A 21779-nucleotide genomic window follows, 5' to 3' on the forward strand; every position below is an offset into this window, starting at 1 on the left:
ATTCTGAGGGTGCCTCTATGTTAAAAGACAATGGTGTAACAAAAAATGTGGCTTCCAGGAATTTAGGTTCCTCACAGTCATAAAATTCACAGCAGCAGGCAGATGGCTGAAACCTGGATGTGTTGCTGTGGAGTCTGGCAAGACCTACTCCTCAGCAACAGCAGAGCATGAATGCACTCAGTAAGACATTAGTAGCAGTGGTGGCATATTGCAGGGTGGCTTCATTGTGCTTCATGCACTCCTGCAATCTCCATGATTCACCTCAAAGCAGGGCACTTCCCACTTCCTCTGCTTGCAGGAAAACACAACAGCTCTACAATAACCTGTTGGGTAGAGCACTGCAAGCACTTCAGATACTCCCTCTCCTTTCACTCCTCCTTGCAGTTTATTTTCCTCTTCTCTGAGAAATTAATGTCACTAAAAAAAAAAAACAAACAAACAAAAAACCAAACTAAAAACAAACCACCTCAGGTAGGAGGATAGGCTGAGGGAGCTGGGGGTGTTCAGCCTGGAGAAGAGTAGACTCTGGGTGGACTTTACTGCTGCCTCCCAATTACCTGAAGGGATCCTACAGGAAAGCTGCAGAGGGACTTTTCCTAAGGGTGTCCAGCAATAGAAGAGGGAATGGTTGAAGCTGAGGCAGAGCAGGGTTAGACTGGAGCTTAGGAAGAAGTTCTTCAGCACAGGGGTGGTAAGACTCTAGAATAGGCTGCCCAGGGAGGCTGTGGATGCCTTCTGCATGGGGGTGCTTAAGGCCTGGTTGGATGTGGCCTTGAGCAGCTGAGTCTAGTTTAGAGGCATCCCTGCCCATGGCAGGGGGATTGGAGTAGATGATCTCTGAGTTTTCTTCCACCTTAAGCCATTCTATGATTGTGTGAACAACCAAAAGAGCAAAGCCAAACTCCCCAAACCAAACAGAACAAAAAAAGCACCCAACACTTCCTTCTCCCTCCCTTAGAATATTCACAGCTGTCTGACTTCTGTTTTCTGCTAGACAGGGAAGAAACTGACCTCAGGAAGTTTTTCTTTATCATCCATCCAAAAGCATTCACTCTTCTAACAGCATGTGGGTGGTGAGAGTTGGAATTGATATCTCACATCCCAGGTCTGCTAAAAGACTCCAGGAAAATAATGAAATTGGAACCTGGCAATTCCAGTGCCTTCTAAAATCAGAGTTGTTTGTCTGCTGGTGGGTGGGTGGAAAGTGATGGAGTCCTTGTGTTGTGGGAGATACTGACAGAATCCACAGTAGAGTTGAGTGTGACCAGGACTTCATTTATGTCCCTTAGCACTGTCTTTAATATACCTTTTTCTTAACAGTTGCATTTTTATATTCACAATTCAATGATTTATAACCAAAAAAAGGAATAAACAGAGATGATAGGGTAACCATACATTCACAGAAAGGTTTAGGTTGGAAGGGACCTAAAACATCATCCAGTTCCAACCCTTCTGCCATGGGCAGGGACACTTCCCACCAGCCCAGGTTGCTTGAGGCCTCATCCAACCTGGCCTTGAACACCTCCAGGGAGAAGGCATTCATGGCCTTCCTGGGCAGTCTGTTCCAGTGTCTCACAACCCTCACTGGAAAGAATTTCTATCTAATTTCCAGTCTAAATCTGCCCTCCTCAAGCTTCAATCCATTCCCTATTGTCCTGTCACTACAAGCCCTTGTCAAAAGTCCCTCCCTGGCTTTCTTGTAGCTCCCTTCAGGTACTGGAAGGCTGCTCTGAGGTCTCCGTGGAGCCTTCTCTTCTCCAGGCTGAACAGCCCCATCTTTCTCAGCCTGTCCCCACAGGGGAGGTTCTCCAGCCCTCTGAGCATCTTTTTGGCCTTATTTGTACCCACTGCAGCAGCTCCAGGTCCCTCTTGTGCTGGGGGCCCCAGAACTGGAGGCAGTGTTGCAGGTGGGGTCTGAGCAGAGCAGAGCAGAGGGCAGAATCCCCTCCCTGTGCTGCTGCTCTCCCTGCTCTGGATGCAGCTCAGCACACAGCTGCCTGCTGGGCTGCCAGGGACCATTGCTGGCTCCTGGGGAGTTTGTCACCAACTGACATCCCCAAGGCTGCCTACTCTAGGCTGCTCTTGAGCCATTCCTCCCCCAGCTTATATTTGTGCTTGGGATTGCCCCGACCCAGGTGCTGGACCTTGCACTTGGCCTTGTTGAACTTCATGAGGTTGGCTTGGGTCCACCTCTCCAGCCTGTCCAAGTCCCTCTGGATGGATCCCTTCCCTCCACAGTGTCAGCCAGACCACACAGCTTGGTGTCATCCACAGACTTGCTGAGGGTGCCTCAATCCCACTGCCCATGTTGGTGACAAAGATGTTAAGCAGCACTGCTCCCAGTACCAAACCATCTAGGCTGGTAGCCTGAAACAGCAGTCCTAGCACTCCCTTGAATTGATGCAACCTAAAAGCACAGAAGTGATCTCTTAGTTGTGCAATTGTTGCCTTTTTGTCTCTTTGCACATTGAATTTAGAACCAGTTTCTAGCTGAGTCATACCACAGCCCAGCTTGTCTATCCAGCAGGCACTGTGCCCCAAAGCAGTTTCCCCCAGCTACAGATGGAGGTTTGGCAGCTGGAAGGATGGGAATTGAAACTGAAGTTGATGAGCAGCTGATGCTGTGTGCAGGGAATTCTGAAATAGAAGAGGGAAAATCTTCTTCCAGCTTGTCATTGTCCTCCTGACAGAGTTGCCTGAAAGGGACTTCTTTGCTGAATGTTTTTACTGAATGTTTTTACTGAGGTCAGTCACTTTGCATCTGCTTGAAGGGTGGCCTTGTGACCTCACTTCTCTTTCGTGGTTCAGCTGGGCCTGCCCAGCAAGCCTGCAGCAGAAGGAAGTCCGTGGGTCTGCAGGAGCTGCTCTGTGCTTCAATATATTTGAGATGGTTTAGTATGTCAGGCATTGGAGCAGGCTGCCCAGAAAGGTGGTTGAGTCACCAAGCCTGGATGTTTTTCAAGGTGGTTTGGATGTGGTGCTTGGGGATCTGGTTTAGGAGTGAACCTTGCCTTACCAGGGTAGGGTTAATGGTTGGACTTGGTGATCCTGAGGGGCTTTTCCAACCTGAATGTTTCTGTGGTTCTGTGAAATGCATACCCTTAGGCCAGCTTCTCCTGAGGGCCTAGGTGGCCAAGCTTAAAGGCAGGATGGCTGCTGACATTGCTTCCAGCAGCTGGTTGATCATCAAAATTAGCCTCTTAACCACACCATATGTTATTACATACCTAGTTTTGGGGCCCCTTTGGGATGAGTTTTAATTCTGTTTTCTTTAATGTGATATTAATGCACCTTGAAAACGTGTGTATATACATCCATCTAGATCTCTGTGTGCTTATATATAGAGAGAATCACAGCATGGTCTGGGTTGGAAGGGACCTCCAAAGGGCATCCAGTCCAACCCCCTCCGCACTAAGCAGAGGGGCATCCTCCACTAGATCAGGTTGCCCAGAGCCCTGTCAATCCTCACCTTGAATATCCCCAGGGATGGGGCCCCAACCACCTCCCTGGGCATCCTCTTGCAGTGTTCCACTACCCTCAAGGTAAAGAACTTGTAAAAGAATGTAAGTACAAAAAAAAAGGAAGGTTATTGAGGTATGTGTATACATGTGGAAGGGTAATGGGAAAAGAAGATACAGGCCGAAATAGTCAGCTGAGAAATTACTTCCCTGTAAGCAAAACCCACAAGGGTTTGAATCTCTTCCTCATCCTTCTAATTTCTGAATTTGCCCTGGTGCGGTCACATCTGGAATATTGTGTCCAGTTCTGGGCCCCTCGGTTCCAGAAGAACCTCAGGGGAGTGCTGGAGAGAGTCCATGGCAGAGCCCCCAAGCTGCTGCAGGCAGTGGAAGATCTCCCTGTGAGGCCAGGCTGAGGCAGCTGGGGCTTGGAGCTTGGAGCAGAGGAGCCTGAGGGCTGCCCTCAGTGCTGGGGAGAAATATGTGCAGGGCAGTGTGGGGAGGACAGAGCCAGGCTCTGCTCAGGGCTGGCCAAGGACAGCACAAGGGGCACTGGGTGCCAGCTGGAGCAGAGGAGGTGCCACAGAAACAGAAGAGAAAACTTTTTGCCTGTGAGGGTGGCAGAGGGCTGGAGCAGGCTGCCCAGAGAGGTTGTGGAGTCTCCTTCTCTGGAGACATTCCAAAGCCACCTGGATGTGTTCCTGTGTGATGTGCTCTGGCAGGGAGGTTGGACTGGATGATCTTTGGAGGTGCCTTCCAAACCCTCATGTTCTGTGTTTCTGTGATTTGCCTACACCCTCTGTATAGAGCATTAGCCTAGGACAGAAATAGTAGCAAATACAGCTGGTTGGATCCTCTGGGTGACATTTGCCTACCTTGCCCCTAGGAAGCACAATCTGTTAGTAAATTTTGGCTCTCGAATATTACCACAGAAAGGAAAAACTCCCCAAACTCCCCAGAATTTATTTTCCTTTATTAAATGATAACTGTAGTTGAAAGAAATAATAAGTACCAGAAATCCTCTCCACCTTCTTTTTGTAAATTAGGCAACTAACCTAAGCATTGCAAACATTCAGATTCTTTTAATAGCACTGAAAGAAAAATATTTCATCTTGAAACCTTTTACCCTAGTTTATGCTTGGCATGGAAATTTATTTTCTTTTATTGTATTTTCCTTGTACAATTTCTTTGTTTCCTTCATTTCCACCAGGAGAGAGAAACAGAAGAAGAAGATGTCAGGTGGCTTTCAGTTACATGCCTCAAAACGAAGATGAGCTGGAATTAAAAGTTGGTGACATCATCGAAGTTGTGGGAGAGGTGAGCAGATCTTTAGAATGCAGTTCTGACACATCTTGTGCTTCCTCAGCTCTTAGACACTCTGTGCTGGAAGGCTTAATTTCACCCAGACATCTTTCTTCCCTGGTGTACTGAGGTGTCTGCTCTGGGTTGGTGCTGAGGATGAGGGGATGTGGATTTTGTGAAGGTTCCCCCCCACCCACCCCTGGAGCACTTCTGTTGGTTCATGAGTTTATGCTTCTGAGTTCTGCTCAAAGTTTGTGCTAGAGGACTATGAAATTTATATGTCTGGAGGACCAAGATAACAGCAAAAAAAGCTTTTCCCAATTCAGTAAGTCAGCCACAGGAAAGACTAGCTTTAGAGACTTAAACACATGTAAGAAATTTACTTGAAGCCATCTGGAGTTCACCAATAACATTCACCTTTCATCATCTTTTGCCTTCCATTTTTATCTGCTTCATTTTAGCCTAATCAGATTAAAAGCCCCTACTCTGGGCTTGCTCCAAGAGCTCTGTGTCCTTCTTATGATGGGGACACCAGAGTTGGATGCAGTATTTGAGGTGGAGTCTCATGAGAGCAAAGGGTGCTCTCAGATCTTACCCTGCTCAAGCAGCAATAAAAAGTGCATTTCATCTTGTGCCATTGATTTGTAGGAGGTTTTTTTCCCCCTGCACCTCAGCAGCTAACAAGTCAACATTTACCTGGGTAACAACAACCCCATGGTAAGCTACAGACTGGGGATGTGTGGTTGGAAAGCTGCAGTTTGGAGAGGGACCTGGGGGTTCTGGCTGACAGTTGATTAAATATGAGTCAGCAGTGCCCAGGTGGCCAAGAAGGCCAAGGGCATCCTGGCTTGGGTTAGAAACCCTGCCCTGTGCTCAGCACTGCTGAGGCCACATCTTGAGTGCTGTGTTCAGTTCTGGGCCCCTCGCTCTAGGAAGGACATTGAGGGGTTGGAGCCTGTCCAGAGAAGGGCCTGGAGCACCAGGGCTAGAGGAGGGGCTGAGGGAGCTGGGGGTGTTCAGGCTGGAGAAAAGGAGGCTGAGGGAGACCTCATTGCTCTCTACAGCTCCTTGAAGGGAGGTTGGAACAAGGTGGGGACAGCCTCTGCTCCTTGGTGGCAAGAGACAGGAGCAGAGGAAATGGTTCCAAGCTGCACCAGGGGAGGTTCAGGCTGGATGCTAGGAATACTTCTTCACTGGAAGGGTTCTTAACCATTGGAGTGGTCTGCCCAGAGTGGTGCTGGAGTCACCTTCCCTGGAGGTGTTCAAGCAGTGTGTGGTCCTGGTGCTTAGGGACATGGTTTAGTGTTGACCCTTCAGTGCTGGGTGGAAGGTTGGACTGGATGATCCTGGAGGTCTCTTCCAACCAGATAGGTTCTGTGATTGGTTTTCTTGTCAAGCATAGATGATACGATTTTGTTTTTCCTGCATCAGTAACTTAAGAACTTAGTTCTAGTTGTTCTATAAGTCCTGTTGCCACCTCCATGCCATCCAATGTGTTCTTAGGAGAGATTAAACTCTCCCATCTGAAGGTAAGCAGCTTAGCCATCGCTGCTTTGCCTTCAACCCAGCTGTGCACACCAGCTCCACACGTCGTCCTTCCTGGAACCAGGCATGATGTGTCACTTCCTTATTCTGTCTGTGAGCAGCATTCTCCAGGTTGTAAGATATTTAAGAGCTTATTTTGAAGTCAGTGTAAACTCCATGGTCTGATGACTTTCATGGCAGCGCAGGAGCTGTTTTCATTGCGCAATTTGAAGCATCTTTTGACCTCATAGGACCACAGAAATATCTTCTGTCAGTTGCCCTACTTAAAACTTTTAAGTCTGTGATGGAATAAAACCCCTTCCTAGCATCCAGCCAACAAAATTAACTCTACTAAATGAATTGTCTGATTAAATAATTTAGATGAGACACTAAGCTTCTCTTCCGAAATGCATCTCTTGTCTTATAAATGTGAACAACTGAATTATACATAACAGATCTCTTTGAAATGAGACTGGAAAAGTTTGCATTAAACTTGGAAGATGCAGAACTATGAAAGTGAAACATGGCTGTGCTTGCTTCTATGGACAAGGGCCAGCAGTGTGGCCCAGTTTGATCCAGCAGCAGCCTGGATCAAAACCAGTGTGGCCAGCAGGAGCAGGACAGGGATGGTGCCTCTGTATTCAGCACTGGTGAGGCCACAGCTTGAGCACTGGGTTCAGTTCTGGGTGCCACAGAATAGGAAAGACATTGAGGGGGTGGAGAGTGTCCAGAGAAGAGCAATGAGGCTGGGGAGGGGTTTGGAGGCATCATACAAGGAGCAGCTGAGGGAGCTGGAGGTGTTTAGTGTGGAGAAAGCTGAGGGGAGATCTCATTGCTCTCTGCAGCTCCCTTAAAGGAGGTTGGAGTGAGGCTGGGATTGGTCTCTTCCCCCAAGTCACCAGTGATGAGGTGAGAGGCAATGAGTTGAAATTGTGCCCAGAGAGGCTTAGGTTGGACATGAGGAAAAACTCCTTTAGTGAGAGAGTGGTGAAGGGTTGGAACAGGCTGCCCAGGGAGGTGTTCAGGAAGCTGTAACTGTGGTGCTTCAGGATATGGTTTAGTAGTTGTGGCAGTTGGGTTGCAGTTGGACTTGATGATCTTAAAGGTCTTTTTCAATCTTAATGGTTCTATGAATCTGTTCTATGTTTTCTGGAACCCATTTGGATTGCCAATTACAGACTTTGTAGTCTTAAACTCAAAATTGTTGAAGAAAGCACTGAGAGCTTGCTGATGCTAAGGTTTAAAAAAATCTATTGTCTAGGGCTGCTTTTTCTGACTGGCAGTCCTAAGAGACTGCAGCACTGGAATTGGTTTTACTGGAGTGCAGGAGAGGATTGCTCACAGATAGCTTGAACTGCTGGCCAGAAGTGAATGCCAAAGGAGAACAGCTGACACGTGTGTGCTGTGCCCACTTTGACCTTATGAAATACCCTGTGCTGTTAGCTGCTGAAACACAAGTTCTGCATCAGGCATTATCTGATGCTTTCATGTGATCCAGGACATTGTCTGACTCCTCAGGGTAGAACTAAATCAGCTGGTCAGAGGGAAAAGAAAGGAATACAGAAAAAAGAATTTGTAGCACCTCAGGAAGTGATGTTGTGTGTCCTTTATTTTCCATCATGGAATCATAGAATGGGTTGGGTTGGAAGGGACCTCCAAAGGTCATCTGGTCCAGCCCCCATACACTGAGGAGGGACATGATCTGTTAGATCAGGTTGTGAAGAGCCTTGTTGAGCCCGACCTTGAATAGCTCCAGGGGTGGGGCCTCAACTATCTCCCTGGGCAACCTGTTGCAGTGTTCCACCACCCTCATGGTAAAGAACTTGTTCCTAACATCCGATCTCAATCTCCTCTAATTTCAAACCATTGGCCCTCATCGTGTCACTGCAGGCCTTTGGGAGCAGTCCCTCTGCAGTCTCCTTGTAGCCCCCTTCAGGTACTGCAAGGCTGCTCTTAGGTCTCCCTGGAGCCTTCTTTTCTCCAGGCTGAACAACCCCAGCTCCCTCAGCCTGTCCTTGCAGCAGAGGTGCTCCAGCCCCCTGATCATCTTTGTTTCCCTCCTCTGGACCTGCTCCATCAGGTCCATGTCCTTCCTGTGTTGAGGGCTCTGGAGCTGGATGCAGTACTCCAGGTGAGGTCTCTCCAGAGCAAAGTGGCAGAATCACCTCCCTTGACCTTCTGGCCACACTGCTTTAGATGAAGCCCAGGCTGCCATTGGCCTTCTGTGCTGCAAGCTCACACTGCCTGCTCATGTCCAGCTTCTTATCCATCAGCATTCCCAAGGCCTTTTCTGCAGCCTGTATTGATAGTGAGGATTGTTCCACCCCAGGTGCAGGACCCTGCACTTGATCTTGTTGATACATTCACAATTCAGAGTTACTTCCTATTTGTTCTAAATAGTTAGTAATCAATTATGATAAGATCAAACATTCATCACAACAGATAAAAGGCTTGTTGTTAAACTGGAGATTTCCATAACTGCATGGGTACCCTTGAGAAATAAATTAGCAGAGTGAAATGAGAAGTGCTTTTGAATCCAACCAGAGAGCATTTTCATCATTGCTTATGTTCACTTTTCATGTGTGATTGAGAGCTTTCTGCTTGTCATCTTTTTAGCTCATTAGCTGTAACTCTAATTACCATTGTCCCAAAACTATGGCTGTAACTAATTGTCTTTTAAAATGCAGATATCTGCATTCCAATTATATATTACCCTTAGACTTGCATCATGAGAAGCCAAGCAATTAACCTGCAGTATCAGTGTGAGGTTGTTTGGCATCTTGTGCCACAGTTCTGAGCCTGCTTTCATTTGGCATTAGTCTGTCCTTGTGCTGCTATCTACCTGTGGCCTCTTCCTGCTGAGCTGTTTGGCAGTGTGCAGTGCATGGTGTTGGAAGCTCACAATCAAGTCTTTGAATGAGACTTGCTGTGATACCAATGAACTTCTTTGATGTTTAGTTAACATTTGTAGAATGGTTTGGGTTGGAAGGGACTTTAAAGATCATCCAGTTCCAACCCCCCTGCTATGGGCAGGGACACCTTCCTGCCCTGAACACCTCCAGGCAGGGGGCATCCATGACCTTCCAGAGCAACCTGTTCCAGTGTCTCACTACCTTCCCTGGAAAGAATTTCTTCCTAATCTCCAGTCTAAATCTGCTCTCCTCAGGCTTCAATCCATTCCCTCTCATCCTGTCACTATAAGCTGTTGTAAAAAGTCCCTTCATGCCCTCTTCAGGTTCTGGTAGGCTGCTCTAAGGTCTCCCTGGAGCCTTCTCTTCTCCAGGCTGAACAGCCCCAATTCTCTCAGCCTGTCCCCACAGGGAAGGTTCTCCAGCCCTCTGATTATCTTCTTGGCCTCCTCTGGACCCTCTCCAGCAATTCCATGTCCCTTTTGTGCTCAGGGCACCGAAACGGGAGGCAGTGCTGCAGGTGGGATCTCACCAGAGCAGAGCAGAGGGGCAGAATCACCTCCTTCATCCTACTGATCTCACTTTTTTTTGATGCAGCCAAGGACAAGGTTGTCTCCTGGGCTACAGATGCACATTGCCAGCTCTTGTCCAGCTTCTTCTCCACCAGAACTCCAAAGTCCTTTCCCACAGTGCTGCCTTGCCCTGGGCTGCATCAAAAGCAGTGTGACCAGCAGGACAAGGGAGGTGTTTCTGCCTCTCTGCTCTGCTCTCGTGAGATCCCATGAGACCACAAGAGGGAATGGATTGAAGCTTCAGGAGGGCAGATTTAGACTGGAGATTAGGAAGAAATTCTTTCCAGGGAGGGTGGGGAGACACTGGAACAGGCCGTCTTCCCTGCAGGTGTTCAAGGCCAGGTTGTATGAGGCCTTGAGCAAGCTGGGCTGGTGGAAGGTGTCCCTGCCCATGGCAGGGGGGTTTGGAACTAGATGATCTTCAAGGTCCCTTCCAACCCAAACCATTCTATAAATTATGAACAATAGAACCTCTTTTCTGGCATTGGGACGTGAACTACTTAATGAAATCTTCCCCTTTTTGGATTGTTTGGTTCAGCACATGAAGGCTGGACATAAATCAGGACCTGGATGTATAAATCCTGAAAGCACTTTGTTGTCATAATGTAATAACCTATTTTATTGAGTTGGGTTAACCCTATGAAGGAATGGATTTTCATTAGCAAGGTTTTATTGGCTAGGAATTATTGCCACGTTTCAAATCATATGGTAATGGATTGCCCCAATTTGGGGGCTTTGGGAGTTGTTTTTATTTACCTAGCTGGTGTATGTTGAGGCTTAAAGGTTTTTAACATGTAGCTGTGATGTTTAGAAATACTTAAAGCTTTTGAAGCTGTGAGGAAAATTTCCTAATAAATCTTTGGGAGGCCCAGTTTGCGCTGTACCTGATGTCTTGCTAGCATGCTTCTAATTTTCCTGGCAGAAAAAAATCTGGGGTTTGATTTAGACTTTTTTGTGTGTGTAAAATTGCTGAATATGGGATGATATTTTCAGGTAATTCATTCTCAGATGGAGAGGAGGATGCTCATGAGTCAGCAATGTGTCCTTGGGGCCAAGAAGGCCAAGGGGATGCTGGGGTGGATTAGAAAGGCTGTGGTTAGTTGGTGAAGAGAGGTTCTCCTGCCCCTCTACTCTCCCCTGCTGAGGCTGCATCTGGAATATTGTGTCTAGTTCTGGGCCCCCTCAGTTCAAGAAAGACCTCAGGGAACTGTTTGAGAGAGTCCATGGCAGAGGCCCCAAGCTGCTGCAGGCAGTGGAAGATCTCCCTGTGAGGCCAGGCTGAGGGAGCTGGGGCTTGGAGCTGGGAGCAGAGAAGCCTGAGGGCTGCCCTCAGTGCTGGGGAGAAAGATGTGCAGGGCAGTGCGGGGAGGACAGAGCCAGGCTCTGCTCAGGGATGGCCAAGGACAGCACAAGGGGCACTGGGTGCCAGCTGGAGCAGAGGAGGTGCCATGGGAACATAGAAAAAACTTTTTCCCTGTGAGGGTGGCAGAGGCCTGGAGGAGGCTGCCCAGAGAGGTTGTGGAGTCTCCTCTGGAGACATCCCAGAGCCACCTGGATGTGTTCCTGTGTGACCTGCTGTAGGTGCTCCTGTTCTGGGAGGGGGTAGGACTGGATGATCTTTGGAGGTGCCTTCCAACCCCTAACATTCTGTGATTGTGTGGTTCTTGCGTCAGATGGAAAACTTAAAACACACTCTTGGATGCTGTGAGTATAATCACATCCAATTTAGGTTTACCTGTCTGAGGTCTTTGTGGATGTATATTTCTCTTCACTTCCATAGAGATCCATAAATATTAGTGCCACATGAGAGTGCCAATGTTAACTGGTGAGAAAATGCTGAGAAGAAGTAAGCTGGAGAAAATTACTTGAGGGGAAGATGGAACTAAGTGATATGAGCCACTTTATTTCTGTCAAGGAATCACAGCCTCTTGCAAGGCAGGGATGTTGGGAGCTGTGTCATTCCCCTGTGATCTATCTTGTAGGCAATCAGCTAATGCAGTTGTGGTTTGGTGTTTAGCTCTAATCAATAGAGCCATCTGAGAATGCTGCATTAGGAATACTGCGATATTTTATAGCTCAAGAAGTCTATTTTCTGTGTGTTACAGGGCACCATACATAGGTATTTAGAGACATAATTTATACAGTCTACTGCGTGGTATGTGTCATGCAGCTTCAGTTTTCCATGTCTGTTTTAGTTTGTTTGGAGAGAAGAAAAACAAACATTGCACTTCAGAGGCTTTGATGAGAAAAACTTGCACCCCAGTGAAGGCATTGAGTGATTTCTGTGTATTCTGCTCTCTGAAGTGGCAGCAAGATGTTGTCTACCTGGACTTTAGTAAAGCCTTTGAGACCATCTCCCACAGTGGTCTCCTGGAGAGACTTGTGGCTCATGGCATAGCCAGGTGGACTCTGCTGGATTAAAAACTGGCTGGAGGCTAGGCCCAAAGAGTTGTGATCAACAGAGTTCAGTCCAGCTGGCAGAGGTCACAAGTGGTGTCCCTCAGGGCTTGCTATAGGGGCCAGTTCTGTTTAAAATCTTAATAATTTGGATGTGGGGATTGAGGCTTCATCAGCAAGTTTGCAGATGACACTAAATTGTGTGGCAGTGTTGACCTCCTTGAGGGTAGGAAGGCTCTGCAGAGAGATCTGGAAAGGTTAAATCCATGGGCTAAGGTTTAACAAGACCAAATGCACTTTGATCACAGCAACCCCATGCAACACTACAGCCTGGAGGAATTTGGACTTTGGTTGGTCCTTGTTGGACTTTGATGATCCTTGAGGTATTTTCCACCCTTATTGATTCTGTAAAAGGATCTGGGGGTGCTGCTGGATGGCTGAACATGAGCCAGCAGTGTGCACAGGTGGCCGGGAAGGCCAACAGCAGCCTGGCCTGGATCAAAACCAGTGTGGCCAGCAGCAGTAGGACAGGGATGGTGCCTCTGTACTCAGAACTGGTGAGGCCATAGCTTGAGCACTGGATTCAGCTCTGGGTACCACAGGATAGGAAAGACATTGAGAGGCTGGAGAGTGTCCAGAGAAGAGCAATGAGGCTGGGGAGGGGTCTAGAGGCATCATACAAGGAGCATCTGAGGGAGGTGGGGGTGTTTAGTGTGGAGAAGAGAAGACTGAGGGGAGAGCTCATTGTTTTCTAACAGCTCCCTGAAAGGAGGCTGGAGTTGGTCTCTTCCAGGTAACCAGCGACAGGATGAGAGGCAATGAGTTGATGTTGTGCCAGGGGAGGGTTAGGTTGGACATGAGAAAAATCTCCTTTAGTGAGAGAGTGGTGAGGGGCTGGAACAGGCTGCCCAGGGAGGTGGTGGAGTCCCCATGCCTGGAGGTGCTGAAGAAGCTGTAGCTGTGGTGCTTCAGGACATGGTTTAGTGGTCATGGAGCTGGGTTACAGTTGGTCTCAAAAGTGATTATTTCTTTTTCTTCAATCGCCACAGGTCTCAACGATCTTAAAGGACTTTTCCAACCTTAATGACCCTATGATTCTATTTTCATCATTTTTGTTGGGAGGCAGGAAAGAGATGAGAAAAACATTATTGGAGATACTGTGTCAGAGATTGACACTGCTCTCCCCTGTCATTTTTTTTTTTGGAGAATGGTCATTGTTTGACAGATAAAAAATATTCCTGTCATGGATGTGTTTAGCTGATGCATATAATAAGTAATTGGTTGCTGTCCCATTATCACCTAAAGGCTTTTAAGGGCTGTCATTTCACTGCCTGACACCAGTATTCAATCCTAAATGGGTTATATCAGAGGCAGTTTGGCTTTTTAAGTGGCATTTTCCATTGGGATTGGGCTAGGAAGGATCTTTTCTTCTGGATGTGCTGTTATTATCTGTTTCTGTAGCTCTTTGGAAATGTAGAGTCAGATATCCATTAGCACTGTTCTTTTGCTCTCCATTTCGTGTGTTAACATATTAATGATGTGTCAACATTCTTAATGTTAATAATAGAGAATAATAATGTTAATTAACATTCTTAATGTTAACATTGACATTCTTAATGTTAATTAACATTCATAATGTTAATAATAGATAATACTGTTAATAATAGAGAATTTATGATTTTGAGACAGGCAAGACAGGAATGTTCATGTGATTTATATTAAGATTCACAGATTGCACTGAGTTGGAAAGGGCCCTCAAAAGTCATCTTGTCCAACCCCCCTGCAGTCAGCAGTGACACCTCCGACTAGATCAGGCTACCCATAAACACATCCAGTCTGAGCTTGAATGTCTCCAGGGACAGGTCCTCAACCCCATTCCTGGGCAGCCTGTTCCAGTATTTCACCACTCTCATTGTAAAGAACTTCCTCCTGATGTCACAGAATTATTGAGGCTAGAAGAGACCTCTGAGATCATTAATTCCAGCCTAAGATTGCTAGTTGAGACTCTGGCTAGACCTTTGCAGACATTTCTCTTTCACCTTTGATTACTCAGGGAATTTAAACCCTTATAATTTGCAAATCACATCCATTAAGAAGATGGTCATGCACAAGTCTTCAGCTTGCATGGAAAATTTAGTGATTGAACTGATAGCCATAAAAATGGAAATGCAGAGGCACCCTGGGCTCTCTGCTCAGATTTTTTTATCCCTCAATGTAATGTTTCTCCATGCTTCTGACAGCTGTCATCACTGCTGGCATTTCCAGATAGGTACATCCATCTCTCTTTTATTTAGCTTTTTTTTTTTTTTGGTTTGGTTTGGTTTGGTGTGGTATTTTTGTTTCTTTTTTATTTGCTTGGTTGTTGTTGTTTTATTTGGTTTGGTTTTGGTTTGTTGGGTGGGTTTTTTTTCTTGTTTTGGGGGAGTTTCATTTGGGTTGTTTGTTTGTTTTAGGTTTTGTTTTTTAATAAAGAGAGAGATGTTGTGTTGTGGACCCTATGCCACATGCTCCTCATAGCTGAAATTAATCCAAGCCACTCAAAATCACTCCTATCATTGTTATTGAAAATAGTAATAGAAGTCTGTCAAGTGCTGCTTCTCTTAAACCCTCTGTGTTTTGGTTTTGTCTTGCTGCAGGTAGAAGAGGGCTGGTGGGAAGGTATCCTCAATGGAAAAACTGGCATGTTTCCTTCCAACTTCATAAAGGAGCTCTCTGATTCTGATGATGCTGGACTAGCACAGGAAGAGCAAGTAAAGCCAAGTAAGGAAAACAAATATTCTTGATGTCATTCCTGTATGTCTGTTTATCCCCTAACACACTGCCAGGGTACTGCATTCTTATCTCTTGCTTGGAAGGTGGTTTTGAATTCCATGTTCTTAACTTAAGCAGTGCAGAGGGTCAGATAATGATGCCAAGCGTGTACCAGTTGCTACCCGAGCTGTCAATTGACAGCACTCCATGCGTTGTGACCTGCAGAGCTGCAGCAGCCTGACAAGAGAGAAGGCAAAGATGCCTATTGGATTTGTATTTCAAAATGCAAAGGCTTTCTGATCTTCAGGTGTGGAAACTGAGCAAAGTAACCAAATGTCTACAAAGAAGCGGTGCTTATTTAAAGGAGGGATTCAAGTGCCATGGCTTCTCTAACGACTCCAGTAGGTGGAAGGATTGGTCATGAGCGGTGTGGGACACGTGGCACTTTTTCCCTCCAGGTGCTGAGCATGTCACTATCACCTCCTGCCCACGCCACCCACTGCCCCTGCAGCCAAGGGGAAAAAGGCCAAGAGTGGCACATGGACTTTGTTCTCTCTCTCACAGTGGGCCAGTGCTGCTGCAGGTGAAAAGCATGTTTGGTAACTAAGTTTGAGAGTGTAACATGGTAGGGGGTTGCCCTGTTGATAGCTTTCCTTGGAGAATAACCTGAACCTGTTTCATGTATTGGGCGCTTCATATTTTTTTCTGTTCTTCAAACACATACTTTTGTTTCCTAATTCGGTGGTCAATTCTGAATCCTTAGTGAAAAAGAGTCAATTGTATTTATGTATTCCAGGCTTATTCCACAATGCCTGTCCCAGGGTCTTCCTATTTTCAGCACTGCAGATGTTCTCTGCAGATGTAGAATTTGTCTGAGGTCTCTGAACAAGCCAAAGGACTTCCAGGACTACATCACTACAGCACAGGAAGTTCCACCTCAGCATGAGGAAGAACTTCTTCACTGTGAGGGTCCCAGAGCACTGGAACAGGCTGCCCAGAGAGGTTGTGGAGTCTCCTTCTCTGGAGACTTTCCAGCCCCGTCTGGATGTGTTCCTATGTGACCTGTGCTGGATTCTCTGGTCCTGCTCTGGCAGGGGGTTAGACTCAATGATCTCCAGAGGTCCTTTCCAACCCCTAACATCCTGTGAGCCTGTGACCTTTGTAAGCTTATTTCAGCTGAAATTTACCAAAGTCTTTATAGCTCACTCTGTCAGTAGGAGGCAGGAATTTAGAATACTTTTTGTTTCTCTTTTTTTAAAATCTCTTTTTTTTCCATTGAAGGCAAATTTCTCATCTTTGTTCCATCCCACAGAAATAAGATGCTAAAAAATGTGACTTCTGCAATGATGAAATTTGGTCATGTTGGATTTTGTTTTTTTTTTTTTTGCAATGGAATACCCATTCATGGGTGGTGTAGCACTCTGGTGATCTTGTTTTGTGATTAGTGCTGCTAAAGATATTTATAGGCAGCATTTCTTCAGACCAGAATGAAACTATTTCTGAGGAAGTTAACAATCTGAGTGTGATGGAAAGGGAAAAAGGGCATTAAAATGAAGTTTCACGTTTCAGTGAGTTTGCAAACTGCTTTCTGTAACCTGGATATGCTATCATGCACCTTGTTCACTGTAAACACTGTGTGTCTTGGAAGGACTAATTGCATAGACGTAGTTTCAGCTCTGGATTCAGTACTCTATAACCAAAGGTAAGTGAAACTGCTCAGGTTGGAAGGATTCAACATTGCCTGGGTGAATGAATATTCCTCTACCAGGTAATTTGGTAATATTTACTTCATAATAAACATCCTAAAAATGTCTTTTCATCAAAACATACACTGGAGTGTGTAAAAGCAGCCACAAAGCATTCACTTGTTTCATTGACATCCATAATGGCACATGCAGGAGTTTCCTTCTCTGGAGACATTGAAAACCTGTCTGGTTGCATCCCTGTGTGACCTGCTCTAGGTGCTCCTGCTCTGGCAAGGGGGTTGGACTGGGTGATCTTTGGAGGTCCCTTCCAACCCCTAACATTCTGTGATTCTGGGATGCTTAGTTCAAACTCGTTTTTGTGTGCTGGTTCCAGCTCTCTGTGGAACCTAACACCTGTGATGCTTGTATTGAGATGATATCAATAACACAGATAGTGCTTTTGACTCTTGAAATTGAAGGTAACTGTAGCTGAGAGATGGGGTTTTCTTCTATGTCATTCTTTGGAGGTGCTTTGTGGCTAGCTAAGATGCTGTGTTATTGGGAGCTATTTTCTACATAGCAAAATACCTATGAAACAGAAGAACACAGTGAGCCTTCTCAGACAGAGACTCCAGGAATGTTGAGGTTCTTATGGAGGTTTTAATGCTTTTTTGTATTTAGAGTAACCCCATCAATTCAAGGCTGCATTCCCCTAGCAGAGTTATGGGAAATCCCCATCAGATCAGCTCTTTCTGTATGGTTTATGTAGGTCCCTAAGCACATGGTGCTTTAATGAAGCTCTTTACAGGTACAGAGGTGACCTGGATATGAAAACGTTCATAATGAGATTGCAAAAGTATCAGCAAGTTTATGCAGTTGACTAGGAATGATAAATCTCACTCCAAACATCTGTGCTTAATCTTAAAATTAAATAGAAACTGAACAAGTAAACTCTGGAAGATTGCACATCAGGCTGGCATTTCTCAAGGGTGTCCACTTATACCTTTAGATCAGCTCTTTCCTCCATGGATGGCAAGAGGTGACAGCACTTCAGATCTGGCATGGCTCCTTTCTGTTTCTCTGGCAACATTGTTTGAATCTCTGTATCACAAGGCAGGAACCTTGAATATGAGTTCAAGGTTAAGTTAACACTTAGGGGCTGTGCCTGTGCATTGAACTGGACCCTGGTTACAAAGGCCTGCAGTGGCAGGACCAGGGGCAATGGCTCCAAACTGGAGATGAGCAAATTTAGATTGCATGTTAGGAACAAGTTCTTTGCTATGAGGGTGGTGGAACACTGGAACAGGTTGCCCAGGGAGGTAGTTGAGGCCCCATCCCTGGAGATACTCAAGGTGAAGCTCCATGAGGCCCTGGGCAGCCTGATCTAGTTGAGGATGCCCCTGCTGACTGCGGGGAGGTCAGACTGGATGACCTTTGGAGGTCCCTTCAAGCCCAGACCATTCTATGATTCTACTGAGGTTCTACACAGTTTCTAGAGGGACCCAGAAAGAGCTGAAATATGGCTCTGTGTTTTGAGCAGCAACCTTGTGCTCTTCACCCTAGCTTGTAAACCGGGTAAGATAAGACTTGGCAGGTTTAGTGTGAGACTTAGCAAACTAGGATGGGATCTTTGGAGAAGGGATACTGTGCAAATACAAGATCTCACCTGGAGTGCTGCATCCAGCTCTGGAGCCCTCAATATAGGAAGGACATAGACCTGATGGAGGAGGTCCAGAGGGGGGCCACGAAGATGACTAGAAGGCTGGAACATCTCTGCTGTGAGGTCTCTGGGGAGACCTAAGAGCAGCCTTCCAGTACCTGAAGGGAGCTACAAGAAGGCTGCAGAGGGACTGTGTGCAAAAGCCTGCAGGGACAGGACAAGGGACACTGGTTTGAATTTGGAGAAGAACAGATATAGATTGGATGTGAGAAACAAATTCTGCATCATGGGGGTGCTGAAACACTGCAACAGGTTGCACAGGGAAGTAGTTGAGGCTCCATCCCTGGAGCTCTTCTAGGTCAGGCTGGACAAGGTTCTGAGCAACCTGATCTAGTGGAGGATATCCCTGCTGACTGCAGGGGTGTTGGACTGGATGACCTTTGGAGGTCCTTTTCAACCCAAACCATTCTATGATTCTCTGCTATTCTATTTCTTAGTTAACAGCTATTTTTGATGTTTTGTTTAATCTTGATCTTTTAATTGCATTTTACTGACCCTCTCTGTAAAGAGCCTTTCTGGAAGGGCCAATGTAATTTTTGGTGAACTTCAAATGAAAGAAATACTGAAGAGAAAAATCATATTGCTTGGCTTTTTTAGGAATAAGGTCAGTGAAATGTGTATTTCTCTGAGGGTTTTTTGTTGTTGTTATGAGCTCCACAGGCCCAGTGGGGAGAAAGGTATTGTCTGATTTCACTGCTTTTGTTGTGTCCATGTCACACAGATCAGAGTAAATGGCCAGAAGGAATTATCTTGGTTTCTTTTCAGACCCTGCCATAAAGTAACCTCAGAACCTTCTTCAGAACAAAAAGGCTATTTTTTTAAAATGGCTGGGGCTAAGTTTGGAAGTGCCTAAATCTTTCTGAATGCTAACAGTGGGACTTAGCTTGCCCCTGAACTTGATAGGGTGTGAAACCTGTGCTTTCCTTCAGGTGGTGAGGGCTCAGCAGATGGGAAACTGATCCTGTTACAAGATCAGAAGGCTGTGGGGTTGTTTATTTTTAAAGTATTTGCTCCAGCAGAAAGATAACTACCAATGTTTTTTTGTCTTCAAATGCACACATCAGAATGTAAGTGGGGACAGGGTCAGGTAACCTTAGGGTAAACAACAGTTCATAGAATGGTCTGGGTTGGAAGGGACCTCCAAAGGCCATCCAGTCCAACCCCCTCTGCAGTCAGCAGGGACATCCTCCACTAGATCAGGTTGCCCAGAGCCCTGTCGAGCCTCACCTTGAATATCTCCAGTGATGGGGCCCCAACCACCTCCCTGGGCAACCTGTTCCAGTGTTCCACTACCATCATGGTGAAGAACCTGTCCCTAACATCCAATCTAAACCTGCTCTTCTCTAGTTTGAAGCCATTGCCCCCCGTCCTATCACTACAGACCTTTGTAAACAGTCCCTCTGCAGCCTTCTTGTAGCCCCCTTCAGGTCCTGGCAGGCTGCTCTAAGGTCTCCCTGGAGCCTTCTCTTCTCCAGGCTGAACACCCCCAGCTCCCTCAGCCTGTCCTTGTAGCAGAGATTCTCCAGACCCCCGATCATCTTTTTGGCCCTCTCCTGGACCTGCTCCATTGGGTCCATGTCCTTCCTCTATTGAGTATTTCATGGCCTGTTTGGATGTCTGCTGTGCTTGTTGGAGTGCACTACATCTGCATCAGGACTGGTGAGCCACTGTGAGTACATCATTGCAGCAATAGTCATTAAACAGTCTTCCACGAGGAGCAGGCAAACAATTTCGATTGCAAGTCTCATTACTCGATGGGCAACAGAGAAAACCTAAGAAAAATGCATTTGGCAAAATGCAGTTTAGAAAAATGAATTTAGCAAAATCCTGAGATCCTTTTCTCTGACATACATGCAGTGAGAATATTTCAACTTCGTGTACAGTCAGATATTTTGTCGTTGTTCTAATGAGGCTTTAAGAATGTTAGTGACTGAAAATACAGATTAAAACTTCTTCCTTTCCCTTCTTTTTACCATCATTCGATTTCTTCACCCCTACCCTGCCCCTTCTCTTTTTTTTTTCTTCTCCCTCTTTTTTTTTTTTGGTCTTTTCTTCTCTTGCCTGCTGTCAGGAAAATCTGCCTTTGAAGGGACAATTCTGTACAGAGTGGCACCGGCAAAGATTGACAGCTACAGACGCTATAACAGTGAGTGATGTTTGCAAGTCAACCAGCAATAGCTTCAGTCCTCTGCACTTGTTTGGTTTATTGACACTTGTAAAACGTGCCACTGCTACTCACTCGTGGCTACTCCACGTGCACAGATCTGTCTGTGAGCTAAAGTCAGCTTGCTGCTGCTGACCTGCCTAGCATTAGTGCAATGAGAACGCACTCCTTCCTTCTGTGCATGCCTGTCTTCTGTGTCCATATGATGTACGTGTGGAAGCCCACAAGGAGTTGTGAATGACATTGGATGTTTGGGTCTCAGCTATGCATTGAAATGAAAACCACTGAATCTCAGCATTTTTGCCACTTGGAACGTGAAGGCTGTTGATGGGAAGCATAAATCTTTGAATTAAAGGTCTGCTCTGAAGAGAAAGTTCCCATGGTGATTGCTGGCTTTATAAAATATGCTTTGCTTTCTTAAACATGGGGTTTGGGGTATGGTTTGGGGTTTTGTGGGGTTTTGTTTGGTTTTTTGTTAGTTTGGGGTTTTTTTTGTTGCTGGTGGGTTTTGTTGTTACTGTGTTTTTTGTTTGTTTGGAGGGGGTGTCTGGTTTTTTGTTTGTTTATTTGGGGGGGGGGGTTTGTCTGGTTCTGTTGTTGTTTGGGTTGTTTTAAATTTACCACAGGCTCTTCCTTTGGCATTCTGTCTTTGACAGCTATTACTCACAGCATTTTGGCTGATCCATTCTCCCTGCACCAGAGGGTAAAAGATACAAAGCTACTTTCATTTCATGTGTAGGTTTTTGCCTTCCATGTTTTGGAAGAAGGGCACGTGCTACTTTTCATATGGTTTTCCTAGCCTGTTAATACAGAAGGAGAGAGCATGGCTACATCAGGTGCAAGACAGAGGAACCAAGGAAGACAGAAATCTGTCCTTCCACCTGCTTCCTCATCGAGAAACCCAGCAGAAGGAGATCTTCCTGAGTCACATTCAGTGTGACTAAGTACAAAGTGTTCAGTCCTGTCCTTTGGTGAACAGGATGTTGCACTATATTTGACATCTGCTTTTGTCCCAGACAGCTTTTTCTTGAGAGGATCAAAGTTGGGCTGCCCTTACTCCTCCTTTCTGGGTGGGAGTGTTTGCTCTCCCACCTGTGAAGGCTTCTGTCTTCTGCATGTTCACAGCAAGGGATGAAGCAGTTGAAGTGATAGCCTTCTAGTCTAATAACTTGCACACACACCTTCTATTTTTTTAAACAAAACCTGTGTTTCTTTTTTAAACAAAAATCTTTGTGAGTGTGTGCAGCTCCTCATGGATAATTATCTCCCTATCTACCAGGATTCACCTCTTCTCTGG

General features: G+C 46.0%; 1 protein-coding gene across 1 annotated transcript in view; it reads left to right on the top strand.

Moving 5' to 3' along the window:
* Positions 1-21779, top strand: part of SH3KBP1 (SH3 domain containing kinase binding protein 1) — a 114079-nt gene that overhangs the window by 16028 nt on the left and 76272 nt on the right. Inside the window, exons 2-4 of the mRNA XM_054381236.1 lie at positions 4669-4775; positions 14799-14922; positions 20390-20464. Of these exons, the coding sequence (XP_054237211.1) occupies positions 4669-4775; positions 14799-14922; positions 20390-20464 (306 nt within the window). The remainder of the gene's footprint in view (positions 1-4668; positions 4776-14798; positions 14923-20389; positions 20465-21779) is intronic.

The sequence above is a fragment of the Indicator indicator genome, chromosome 1 (assembly GCF_027791375.1).
Source record: "Indicator indicator isolate 239-I01 chromosome 1, UM_Iind_1.1, whole genome shotgun sequence".
Lineage (NCBI taxonomy): Eukaryota > Metazoa > Chordata > Aves > Piciformes > Indicatoridae > Indicator > Indicator indicator.